The following is a 13614-nucleotide window of genomic DNA, read 5'->3' on the forward strand; positions in this document are numbered from 1 at the left end:
GCCCATCACACAATGCCTCCTTAATTCAGATGTTCAATCCAGGGCAGGGTGAGGGATCGTTCTAGCCCACCACCTCTCCTTCCTACACCTCTCCAGGACCTGAGTCAATTTCTCCTCTTGAACACATGAAGACATGAAGCTGCCTTACACTGAATCAGACCCTTGGTCCATCAAAGTCAGCAGCTCTCCAGGGCCTCAGTCTGAGGTCTTCCACATCACCTACTTGCCTAGTCCCTTTAACTGGAGATGCCGGGGATTGAACCTGGGTCCTTCTGCATGCCAAGCAGATGCTCTGCCACTGAGCCACTAGCCATCTTCTCCAAGCAGCGATCTAGAAGCATAAACTCTTGTGGAATATCTGCTGTGAGAATTTGATGATGTTCCCACACTGAACTATATGTTATTTTAGGGGCAGAACAATTCCTTCAAAGTTCCACTTTTTGTTCTGTTCATCAGCTGTGCCAAACAGAAATAATGACTGCTTCAGTTCAAGGATTATTCTAATGTGCAGCTACATACCAGTTACTCAGGGGAAATGGCAGACCTTTTAGAGTTTTGTGTTGAGGCAGGGGGTGAAATCTTTAAAACACACTTGGAAACTGAGGCAAGTAATGCCAAGTATACATCTGCAAGAATGCAGAATGAGTTAATCACTGTGTGCGGTCAGATTTTGATGGATGATGTCATCGTGAAGGCTAGCAATTCCATGGCCGTTTATCCTTGGTAATTAGCAGCGCGTTCCAAGCTGAAGTGCCCTGGATATTTTTTTATTATTATTTCTTCACACTGAACCATCATTCCAGACTTCACTGCGAAGCCGGCGTATACCTGCTTCGCATTTCTTAAGAGCCCCTTTAACGCGACCTTTTGCATTTGCTCTGCCCCCGCATCGAAGCATTCACTGAAGGAAGCATGCAGAATCCCAGCCCGCGGCTTAGCTATGCAAAAGACTATTGCTAATGGCTATGCAAACGAAGGAGCAGGCGAGTGAGGGAGTGGGATTTGTTTGACTTTCTCCTCTTCCATCAGGACCGTAAATAATCATTCTAAAGGTCAGATTTAAAAAATCAGCATTGAGCAAGGAGCAGAATCGACCCTGCATAAATGGCCCATGAGATTCTCAACTTTAGCAGATGAAACAGCAGATATTTCTGGCTCAGAACAACTGTCACTAGGAGTAGGTTTTGTGGAACAAAATGATGAAAATATATACATACATGAGGAATTCCTTGGGTTCATTTTGATCTCAGACCAAACTGCAATAGGCTAGCCAACACAATCCTATCAACTTGTTCAGAATTTGGACTAGATCTAGATAAGTGAGTTGGACAAGGATATGATGGTTATTCAGCTATGGCAGGCAAAGATGGTGGGGTTCAAGTACAAATCAGGGCACTCTTCCCCCAGGCAACCTTGGTCCTTTGCTTGTTCCACAGACTTAATCTCACAGTAAATGATCTCAACAATGTAAGTGAGGTGCACACAATTGTAAGTGGGTACAATTAAATACATAAATAATTTTAAAATTCTGTGGAAGTACTCAAGGAGGGCATCTAATACCCAACATATCAATGCTATGTGAAATGCGGTGGAGGCAAAAATACAAGAATATCCCGGTGTTTGCAGAAAATTATACAAATGCTGTCTCACAACTCAAGCAATTAGCAGATCCGAGCAACACCAAGATAAGACAACATTCATACCGGCTGTGGTGTGTTTCACAGACATCGTCTTTTATGGTTTGTCTTGTGATCATAAGCAAATATTTGTTGATGTGAGAGGCAGTCACCCACGCACTACAATCTGTGAAAGCAGATCTAATAGAAATGAAAGCCCATATACAACGATTGCTGGCAGTAATGGAACAACACAGGGAAACTAGCGAGGAGGCCTTTTCCACAGGAATAAGTAAGTGCAAGAAACTGGCAGATGAAATGGATGTACAATTTATAGCACCAAGACAACCCAACTGACAGACAAACCTTGCCAATCCTCCCAAGCAATCCACAGAAGAGTGTTAGCGGGTATCCATCCCCTTCTTTGATTCCCTTATTATCTCACTGAGGACTCATTTTAGCAATGAAAATCAACCTGTTTACAGTTTGCTGGAGCATCTCAGATGTACCGCACTGAAGAAGTAACTTCCAAGCCCGTCAATTCTGTCCAGCAATTTTACAAATTTGAAAACTTTGTGGATGAACGTGACACTTGGCATGATTTCTGCCCAAGGAGACATACAAAGGAAACACACTCACCGTGGTGTGACATATGCAATATGAGCCTTATTGAACTATTGGGGCCACACCAGATTGTTCCCTGCTATAAAATGGCCATTCTTACCACATTTTCCCTCCCAATTACAACATGCACAACTGAACAATCCTTTAGCAATCTGTCCAGAGCGATGACAAGATTACCTCAACAATTCCTGAAAATCAGTTGTCTGCATTGTGTCTGTTGATTCTTCGTAGAGAAAAGTTAAAGACCTATCCCCAAGAGAAATTTTAAGAGAAGTTATCAACTATTTTGGCCACGGTCCTGGAAGACTCCAGTTTTTGTTCAAAGAATTATCTCCTTTTTATTATGCTTACTTTTTTATTACGGTAAGTCCTTAACACACACAAAAATTCCGATTATCTTCAGACATGCCTTGCTTCCAACAGCAAAGGCAGGTTGTATGTAAAAGCTATGAAAGGCAACGTTAAGAGAATGGCTATAACTTGGTTTAGAATCCTATGATCTTGTCATTCATTAGACAAATGAAATATGTATGTCTTTCTACTGCCGTACCCTGTTATTGTTACATGGAAAATCTCTCTCTCTCTCTCTCTCTCTCTCTCTCTCTCTCTCTCTCTCTCTCTCTCTCTCTCTCTCTCTCTCTCTCTCTCTCTCTCTCTCTCGTCACAGCTGACTTATGGTGACCCAGTAGTTTTCAAGGCAAGAGACTCGGTTGGTGGTTTGCCATTGCCTGCCTCCGCATCATGACCCTGGTATTCCTTGGAAGACTCCAAGGGAGAGCCAGCGTGGTGTAGTGGTGAAAAGTGATGGTTTAGAGTGGTGGACTCTGATCTGGAGAACCGGGTTTGATTCCCCCACTCCTCCACATGAGCGGTGGAGGCTAATCTGGTGAACTGGATTGGTTTCCCCACTCCTACACACGAAGCCAGCTGGGTAACCTGGGGCTAGTCACACTCTCTCACAGGGTGTCTGTTGTGGGGATGGGAAGGGAATGTGACTGTAGGCCAGTTTGATTCTTCCTAAAGTGGTAGAGAAAGCTGGCATATAAAAACCAGCTGTTCTTCTTCTAAATACTAGCCAGGGTCAGGGCTGAGAGTGTGTGACTGGCCCAAGGTCACCCACCAAGCCCCCATGTTGCCAGTGGGCAGTAAATCACCTTCAGGGAGAGCTCACTATTATTCTTATAGGTTCTCTTCAGCACAACATTATGGCGTCTGAGGGGTGGGTAGTATTGCCAATGGTGTGAAGACTATAGGTATCACCAGAAACCCAAAAGTATCATTAAAAGACTTTGTCCATCCTAGAATTAATTTCTGCAGACACCCAGGGCCAACCCTGCTTAGTTTCCAAGATCTGAAGAGACCAAGCTGGCCTGTCCCAAATCAGGGCATTTTTAAAAAGCTAAAGGTCCCCTGCGCAAGCACCCAGTCATTCCTGACCCATGGGGTGACGTCACATCCCGACGTTTACTAGGCAGACTTTGTTTACGGGGTAGTTTGCCAGCGCCTTCCCCAGTCATCTTCCCTTTACCCCCAGCAAGCTGGGTACTCATTTTACTGACCTCGGAGGGATGGAAGGCTGAGTCGACCTTGAGCCGGCTACCTGAAACTGACTCCCATCGGGATCGAACTCAGGTCCTGAGCAGAGCTTGGACTGCAGTACTGCAGCTTACTACTCTGCACCCTGGGGCTCCTCAGGGCATTTTACACATTCCTATCACTGTAAGTCGCTGCGAGACCCTTTGGGGGAGCGGCGACTAAAAAAATCCAATAAATGCATAACTACATTATGCAGAAGCAAATCCCACATGTTATCAAATGCAGTTTAGGAGGCTATAGCCCATCACAGCCCATGACAAGTATATGTGCACAATACCGATATGTGCAAATTAGTAATGGCTGAATATATAATTTTAGGTGTGTTCACTTTTAAAAAAAAATCCTCAGCCTGTATCTGAGAATTCTGTGTGATCACCTGGGCAGCAAATGAGAGGTGATGGTGCAATTACGCCACAGTACCTGTAGAGGGCAGTGGGCAATACCTGTACCAGGAGCCTGCTAAGATAACACTGAGGACAGGGAAATAAGTTGTATACCTAAGAATGGGAAAATCATAAGCTTGTATACTGCAAGGGACCAAAAAATAAATGAAGGGACAGGAAGAGAGAGCAATCTTTAAGAAGCCAGACAACTTGATTTGTGAGGGGAGATTAAAGGAACCAAGTACGGATAGTTCAGCAAAAGAATTCTGTAGGGCAGCAAAAAGACAGCAATTGTCTGCAAACACTTAAGGTGTCAACGTGAGGGAGGGGGATTCATTAGTTAAGACAGAAAGTTGGGTTCTGCCCAGTGTGCGACAGTTTAATAAAAATTAAAGCGTGCATGGCTGCAGTTAAGCCGTGTGGATCTCAAAGAAGCTCTTGGCTCGAGTCTAGTACCAGAATCCCCAGGAGATGCGTGCGTGTTGCGGGTAAAATGATTTCTCAAGCAAATGACACATCTTGAGGATCGTTTTCACGTTAATTGCGCTACACTGAGCAAAAGCGATTTCCCCCCTTTAGTTTTCATGGCCCTGACCTGGATGGCCCAGGCTAGCCTGATCTCGTCAGATCTCAGAAGCTAAGCAGGGTCAGCCCTGGTTAGGATTTGGATGGGAGACCACCAAGGAATACCAGGGTTGCTGTGCAGAGGAAGGCACTGGCAAACCACCTCTGTTAATCTCTTGCCATGAAAACCCCCAAAAGGGATTGCCATAAGTCGGCTGCGACTTGACGGCACTTCACACACACACACACACATGCACAGTTTTTCATGTGTCACCCTCTCTGCTGAGCGCATTCCCACTCGCGAGAGGTCAATTAGACAGCATGTCATGGTGCATTTTATTGCATTATCACATGTATCTCACCTTTCTTCCAGAAACTACGGATGGCTGCTCCTTCTTTCTTTCTTTTTACCACTACGGTACAAGAATCCCAGGGGGGAAAGCTAGCCTGAGAGAAAAATACTGGTGTATGATAAATTACTTTAAAAAACATTTGAAAGCCCTAAATAAAGATTACGTTTTATTATAGTTCTGCACTGTACATATGAGCACTGTGTATGCTGTTTCTTTGGAATGTTGCCCCAAAGACCAATCAGGGTATTCTCCTATGAGGACACAAGCAATCTTTACAGAAGAAGAAGAAGCTTATAAGCACCTTCCCTTCCCCTCCCCACAACAAATACCCTGTGAAGTGGGTGGGGCTGAGACAGTGTGACTAGCCCAAGACCACCCAGCTGGCTTCATGTGTGGGAGTGGGGAAACCAATATGGTTCACCAGATTAGCCTCCGCTGCTCATGTGGAGGAGTGGGGAATCAAACTCGGTTCTCCAGATCAGAGTCTACCACTCCAAACCACCGCTCTTAACCACTACACACGCTGGAAGGGTTGCCAGTGTCCAGTGGTTGGAGAGCTCCTGGAATTACAACTGATCCCCAGGCTACAGATATCAGTTCCCCTTGAGAAAGTGGCTGCTCTATGACATTATACCTTGCTGGGGTCACTCCCCTTGCCACATTTTGCCCTTCCAGTCTCCACCCCCAAAATCTCCAGGACATTCCCAACCCGGAGCTAGCAACTCTAAATACTGGTATATTAGACCCTCCATCTGGTTTGCACAGAGTTAACATGGGCCATTTATGCAGGGCTGATTCCCTGCAGTCACCTCCGCCAACTGCTTCAAGGCTCCCTACGCATTTCCTCACATTTTGCCCACGTCTTCCGGATTCTTGCAACCGGAAAACACGGGCAAAAATACAAGGAATCGTGCGGGGAGAGCAAGAACCACCTTGGACGGTCAGGAAAGGCACGTATAATCAAAAGGAATCGGTAGGTGTGACCGCGGAGAAACAGCCCTGCATAAATGGCCATTGAGTAAAACACTGTTTTTGACTGGCTATGACAGCTGGCGCGTCTGTTGCTATACTTTATTTGGTTTAATGTTGTGTTGCTTTTTTAAAAATTGTTTATTTTAATCCGCCTTGTGTTTTTTTTCCTGAAGGGAAGCTAATAATGTTTAAAATAAATATATCATCAAGGAATCATGAAAGCTCATACCAATAAGGTTCTATTTTGCACCAGAATAATTATCTCAGTAGAGATGAGGCCGGTTATCATACAATACCCGACAGTCGTACAAGACGCAACAGAAAAATCAAAAGCGGGGATGACAGATGACCCCTCTGTCTGGACCACAATTTGTTCACAAATTGCGAACAGCACCATACCTGTTCATCTAAAAACTATGCATGAACCACTACACGTAACTTCTATAGAGGCATACACTAGTTCAGTTCTCAGCACAGATACTGCCTCCAAATATGTATCTATCATGTTATTTATAAAGACATTGATGTGCTTTTGTATATATTGTCACCAAAGTGCATACACATTACTGTTTTGGTCTATATATCCATTGTTCTTATTATGTTAGAAATCCAAAGAAGCTTTCATTGAGCAATTAAAACATGATCCTTACACCTGTTGCGTATACTTTTTAACATACTGTTTGCTGTTTCTCTGAGATATTGTCCTGAAGTCAACCGATATTATCTTCCTATGAAAAACATATTTCATTTTTAAATAAGTTATACATAATGTGAATTCATGATCTTTTAGTAAATGTAGACTTTTGCTCTCCACCTGTTTTGCATGGAGTTTTATAACATCTGTCTGCAAGAAACCATGGCTATTAACACCAATAGGCAAAAGAAGGGAATCAGTAGTGTTTTGCCTCAGATGCAGAGATATGTGCCTTTTATCGGGGCTTCCTTTGGACTACGCATGCCTTTTCTGCCTGTCAGTGGTCGCCTCACTCTCCCTGCGTATTTTGCCTGTGTTTTCCAGATGCTGTTTTAGCAAGAATCTGGGGAAACACGAGCAAAAACATGTGAGGTCAAATGGAAGCCCTGAAGCAGTCAGAGGGGGTGACCGCGGGGAAACGTCCCTGTATAAAAGGTTGACTATTACATAGTACCTGACAGCTGGCTAAATGATGAACATTTTCTCTTGTTATTTAAATTATCTTACTAATGTATCTTTAAGGGATGCATTTACAAGACCATGTCTGCTGCCAATCTTTTTGGTAGATTTCATAAAATTCCTGTGGAGCATCAACTTTACCCCTGCGGCTATGATCAAATCGAAGATATTAAGCATTGTGGTTTATATTGCCCTCTTTATGCAAATATAAGAAATAAACTGCTGTGTCACTTTATTATGCATTTTTCAGGTTCTGATGAGGAATGCATTAAGTTTTTACTGGCAGATGAACTCCCTTCTGTTACTTTTATGTTTTTGTCTATTAAACTTAGGAAGAAGCTTATATCCTCTGATTAATAAGGATTTTTGTCTAAACTGAAGCCTTAATTTTTATCTGTGCTGAATACTGGGCATATGTGCACTATATGAATACACAGAGGGTTTCTAAAAAGACTGTGGTATTGGGTCAGGAAACACACAAGAACACATGTCTCCTAACTAAATGCCCTCCGCCAGGTCTCCACTCCACACACACTCTCCATCCCAGATCCAGAGCCATCTGGTTCAGCAGGATGCCTGATCTGTCTCTTAAATATGCATGGAGATCAACCAAACAGTACAGCTAATATCCCAGAAGTGACTGTGTGGCCGCCAACCAGTTCGTAAGAATATTGTCGAAGGCTTTCACGGTCAGTGTTCATTGGTTCTTGTAGGTTATCCGGGCTGTGTAACAGTGGATAACCTACAAGAACCAAGTTCGTAAGAAGTTTAGGTATCAACCTCCAGGTGGGGCCTGGAGATCTCCCACTACTATAACTGATCTCCAGGCGATGGAGAGGCTCTCCCCCAAAGAAAATGGCTGCTTTGGACAGTTGGACTCTATGGCATTTGTACCCTGCTGAGGTCCCTCCCTTCCCCAAACTCTGCCCTCCCCAGGCTCCGCCCCCAAAATCTCCAGGTATTTCCCAACCCAGAGCTGGCAACCCTAGAAGTAAACCACATTAACAAACTAACCCCGGAGTCTGATAAACCTTAATCACTCCCTTCAAATACGGTAAATTCATCCGGCAACCTCGTCTGGGGCAACGCTAGCTGAAATATGCATTTGGATGAAAAGCTCTCTCTTCTGTTCTCTAAGACTCTTCGATGACACTCATAAGTAACATGCCTCAGGTGGAAAAAAAATGTCCTTAGCGCTGCTTGTCCATATGGCCAGAGGCTATTAGTGAAGGAATGAGCACTTAACGCACAGGAGGATCGCCCTGAAGTGGTTTTCTCAACGTCCAAATGTGATTCTTGCAGCCGAGAGAATGCGGGGAGAAGACGACACAGAAGCCACCTTGCCTTTGAGAACGCGCACATGCTGAAGAGGGGTAGTAGTCATTATAGCCACCCAACAGGAAGCTTATTTTCGAGAGAGATTTTTGGCTTTGTGTCGCTTTATTGTTTCACTCGCAAACTTCCCTTGTATGAGAAAATAAACCCCCAAAACAAGAGTGTTTGTTGAAAGACACAGAGGCCATTTGTGCATGGGCTGTTTCCTCGCGGTCACCCCGCCGACTACTTCGGGGCTTTGCTTTGACTATGCTTGCATTTCCTACCATCAGAGGTCACCTTGCTCTCCTCGCGCATTTTCCCCGCGTTTTCCGGATACTGGCGAAACACAAATCCAGAAAACGTGGACCAAACACGCGGAAACACGTGGGGAGAGCGAAGCGACCTCTGAAGGTCGGGAAATGCAAGCATAATCAAAGCAAAGCCGCGAAGTAGTTGGCAGGGTGACCGCAAGGAATAAATGGCCAGAGACAAACTATTAAAAAGGAGTAAGGTGTTGTTCTTGAAACATGCCTAAGAGGAAAAGGTTTTTACCTACAGCTGAGAATCGCAGCAAAAGCAGTCCCTTTGAACCACCTCATCTCTCATCCCTCGAGGCAATGGATTTTTATCTCCCACTCTCTGCTTCTTTTTATAAAAGGAAAAAAACTAGGTGACACGTACTTCACCTCGAGCTCCTGCACTGTCCTGTCAATCACCTTGCACTTGTAACAAAGCAGTTGCAGGTGAACTTGAGCAAGCATTCAGGACTGGCAAGTTCAAGTTTTGTGGTGCTGGAAAGTGCCGTCAATTTGCAGCGGACTTACGACAACCCCATAGGGTTTTTGGGGAGAGGAGAGAGCACGGTACAGCCCGATCTCAACAGATCTTGGAAGCTAAGCAGGGTCAGTACTTGGGAGGGAGACCACCAAGGAACGCTCTGCAGAGGAAGGCAGTGGCAAACCACCTCTGCTTCTCACTTGCCTTGAAAGCCCCTTGGCTGGGGTTGCCATTAGTTGGTTGCGACTTGACAGCACTTTACACAAACACTCACATAGGGTTTTCAAGGCAAGAGGCATTCAGAGGTGGCAAAGATGGACCTGGCAACCCCACTCATAATGCAAAAGGTGACACACAAGCATAGAATCATAGAATAGAATCATAGAGTTGGAAGGGACCACCAGGGTCATCTAGTCCAACCCCCCGCACAATGCAGGAAATTCACAGCTACCTCCCCCCCGCACACCCCTAGTGACCAGAAAATGGCACTATGTAATGAAACAGCATGGATACAGCCACTGTGTAATGAAACAGCATGGAAGCATGCAACCACCCTCTCCAGCCTTGATACATTTCCTGTGAAGTCTACATGGCACAGTGCATACATTCTAGTGTGGGGAGGCCTGTTATGGTGCTCTCATTATTATTACCACCTTAATTTTGAGGGGTAAAGGTCACTTGATTGGGCATGTGCAATTTAGGACTTCAGGTGCATGCAAGTCACGTAGATGCTCTTAAAAATGGCACTTTACTTACAAGAGTGAGAGCTGGTTTGTGCATAGGGTTGCCAACCTCCAGGTTGGAGATCAATGGGACTCTATGGCACTGAAGTCCCTCCCCTCCCCAAACCCCACCTTCCTGAGGCTGTGCCCCAAAAACCTCCCGCTGGTGGCGAATAGGGACCTGGCAACCCTATGTGTGTGTGCCTCAAGTCACAGCTGACTTATGACGACCCCATAGGGATTTCAAGGCAAGAGATGTTCAGAGGTGGTTTACCATTGCCTGAGAGCCTGGGCTGAGAGAGTTCATGTGGAGGAGCGGGGAATCAAACCCAGTTCTCCAGATTACAGTCTGCTGCTCTTAACCACTACCCCACGCTGGCTCTTACGAGTCCCAAACATCCCGTCATTAACAGCCTTGCTCAGGTCTTGCAAACGTGGCTTCCTTTATCGAGTTAATCCATCTCATAAACATGCTCTAGAGTTTCACATGTTGCAGTTGGCTTACCCACGCTTTCCCTTGACCTTTCCTTCCCCTTTCGCTATATGCTTTCATTAGAGTTCAGAGAGAATGACATATGTTAAAAGCAATAGGCCGTGCAGTGGGGCCGGAGGGCGGCGAGAGACAGGGTCCGCTGAAGACAGAGAGAGGAACAAACATTTGCAGGCAGTCAGGCGCTGAGCCCAGGCACCATATGAAGCGTGGAGTCCCAGATTCCTCAGCAAAACTTGCATCGGTTGGCTCCGTTTTTAAAAGATTTAATTACGTTCTGGGGATTTACACCCAGACCCAAGTTCACAAGCCTCACGTTTGGATAATACTCACTGGGCTTGTTTTATTTTCAGTTAGATTGTGTGCTGCATCTTAAAAATAAGTTTCGTAAGAGGAGAGTTTTCAAAGTTAAAATTTTTAGCATTTAGAATTACAGAACTTGTTTTAAGACAGTGGTTCAGAACACCCCATGCACTGAATAAAGAGTCAGGGCTGATTGTTCATTGCTGCTTCCTATATTAATGACACTGTAGAGTAAGGAGGTGTTGGAGGAGAGTGTTAAGGATACCCTGAACCGCCAAAACAACAAATCAGTGGGTTATAGATCAAATCAAGCCTGAACTGACCCTAGCAGCTAAAATGACTAAACTGAGGCTATCGTATTTTGGTCACATTATGAGAAGACAAGAGTCATGGGAAAAGACAATCATGATAGGAAAAGTTGAAGGCAACAGGAAAAGAGGAAGACCCAAGAAGAGATGGATTGACTCTATAAAGGAAGCCACAGCCCTCAGTTTGCAAGACCTGAGCAAGGCTGTTAAGGAGAGGACATTTTGGAGGGCATTGATTCATAGGGTCACCACGAGTCGGAAGCAGCTTGATAGCACTTAACACACACACAGAGTAAGGAGGAGAGCCAGTATGGTGTAGTCACAGTGGTTAAGAATGGTGGACTCTAATCTGGAGAACCAGATTAGATTCCCCTCTCCTCCACATGAAGCCTGCTGGGTGACCTTGGGCCAGTCACGGTTCTCATCGAACTCTCAGCCCGCGCAGAGGCAGGCAATGGCAAAACCACCTCCCAACATCTCTTGCCTTGAAAACCCTATGGGGTCGCCATAAGTCAGCTGACACTTGAAGTCACCTTACACAGAGAGTAGGGAGGATGAGCTTCTGCACGGTTACTTTACTCTACATAGATGGGGGGGGGATGCATTTCATGTGACAACCTCTTGGGTAGCCAGGCTGTATGGACAACGTACATCAAAGATGGAAGCTCTTGTAGACCCGAGACTGTGCAACAAATTATCTCTGGGTGTCACACCATTTAACTCTAACAAGCATAAAAGCAGGACTCATTAAGGTGTCTCCTGACTCAGAGCACAGGAAGGGAAATTCTTAATGAAAACCAACGTGTCCTTCTTTAATACCCCAGGGGAATCCCACCAAGAAAGTCAAGATTCTGGATTTCCTCAGTCAGAAAGCACAACCCAAATGGGATAAGAACATAAGAAAAGCCATGCTGGATCAGACCAAGGCCCATCAAGTCCAGCAGTCTGTCCACACAGTGGCCAACCAAGTGCCTCTAGGAAGCCCACAAAACAAGACGACTGCAGCAGCACTTTCCTGCCTGTCTTCCACAGCACCTAATATAACAGGCATGCTGGAAAGAACAGGAATACATCATGACTAGTATCCATTTTTACTAGTAGCCATGAATACTTCTCTCTTCCATGAACATGTCCACTTCCATGAACATGCCTTCCGAGTGGCTTATCCAGCCCAAACATGCCCTCTCTCCTTTTCTGTAGCTCAATTTCTAGGGTTCAGAGTTTCTGAACAAAAGGTTTAACTATAATTGGAGTGCAAAATGAGCTACAGAAAAACAACCAACACCACTATCCTTCCAAACTGAAAAAGGTTGCCAAACCACCAAGATGTCGGGGGGCAGCGCTTTATATGTGAGGTCTGCATTGGGAAAGGAGAGGACCTTTAACTCCAGTCCATCTTTGTCATTGACGCTGGGGGCAACGTTGTTTTAAGCCATGCCCTGAGGGCAAGAGACACTCAAGGCTGCAAAGTTGGATCAATTCAAGAATACCTTGGCACCACAAGCCTGGATCCATCGAAGACAACCGACGCACAAGACATTGGCTTATGCCACACAATTCCACTGAGTCAAGTGTGAAGATTTCCCCAGCCCAAGGGGGCCTTCCTCTGACGGAACAGCCTCGGGAAGGAGATGCACCAGTTCAGATACTGATCCATGGAAGACTTCAAGCGTCAGTCTGCCCTCTCTTCTTGAAGTACACATCGAACATAACGCACAACAATTTACATCAACAAATAACGTCCGTCAACAAAAAATCATCAGCTCGACTCTCCTTGAAATAAAAATAATCAGCTTGACTCTTCTTGAAATAAACATTGAACATACCGCACAACAATACATCAACAAATATCATCCATCCGTTAACAAAAAAATCATCAGCTCAACTTACCGCATGTGTAGATAACATTGAGGTGCTTGCGGACACCTGGGTAACATGGGTCTCCGAATTCATACGTGCTGGCATACACGCTACAGGTCCGTTTGCCATGGCAGCGCTTTGTCATGAGCTGAAGGGCTGTGTCAGACTGGCATTCTACCGGGAGGAAACGGAAATCGCTGGTTACATAGGAATTCCGCAAAGCTTGCAAGAAAGCCTGCCCAGAGACAGATCCATATACAAACGACATGCAAATTGTAGAGATTGTTTTCCACTGAACTGATGAACCTGATCCAACTGAGAATGAAAGGCATTTCTGACACGATGTCTTGTATAAGGAAGTAATGCAGGAAAGCGGGTGCAGCCACATCAATTTTAGTGTGTGAAAATGCTCATTTCGGTTTGCTGCCTGTATATGTGTTTGAATACTGCAGCTTGCCACAAACTCCAAGGACACTCATGCATGCATGGCACTATATTTCTTTTACATGACAATACACCTTATAGCAATTATTCTCAAGTTGTAGGCCAGGACCCCAAAGTGGGTCATGATTCTCC

The 13614-nt window shown here is 45.1% G+C and overlaps 1 protein-coding gene across 1 annotated transcript in view; it reads right to left on the minus strand.

Annotated features, from left to right (window-relative positions):
- Window positions 1-13614, minus strand: part of LOC130483938 (protein eva-1 homolog C-like) — a 179309-nt gene that overhangs the window by 88231 nt on the left and 77464 nt on the right. The window contains exon 5 of the mRNA XM_056856848.1: window positions 13069-13212. Within this exon, the coding sequence (XP_056712826.1) occupies window positions 13069-13212 (144 nt within the window). The remainder of the gene's footprint in view (window positions 1-13068; window positions 13213-13614) is intronic.

Source organism: Euleptes europaea, chromosome 10 (assembly GCF_029931775.1).
Source record: "Euleptes europaea isolate rEulEur1 chromosome 10, rEulEur1.hap1, whole genome shotgun sequence".
NCBI lineage: Eukaryota > Metazoa > Chordata > Lepidosauria > Squamata > Sphaerodactylidae > Euleptes > Euleptes europaea.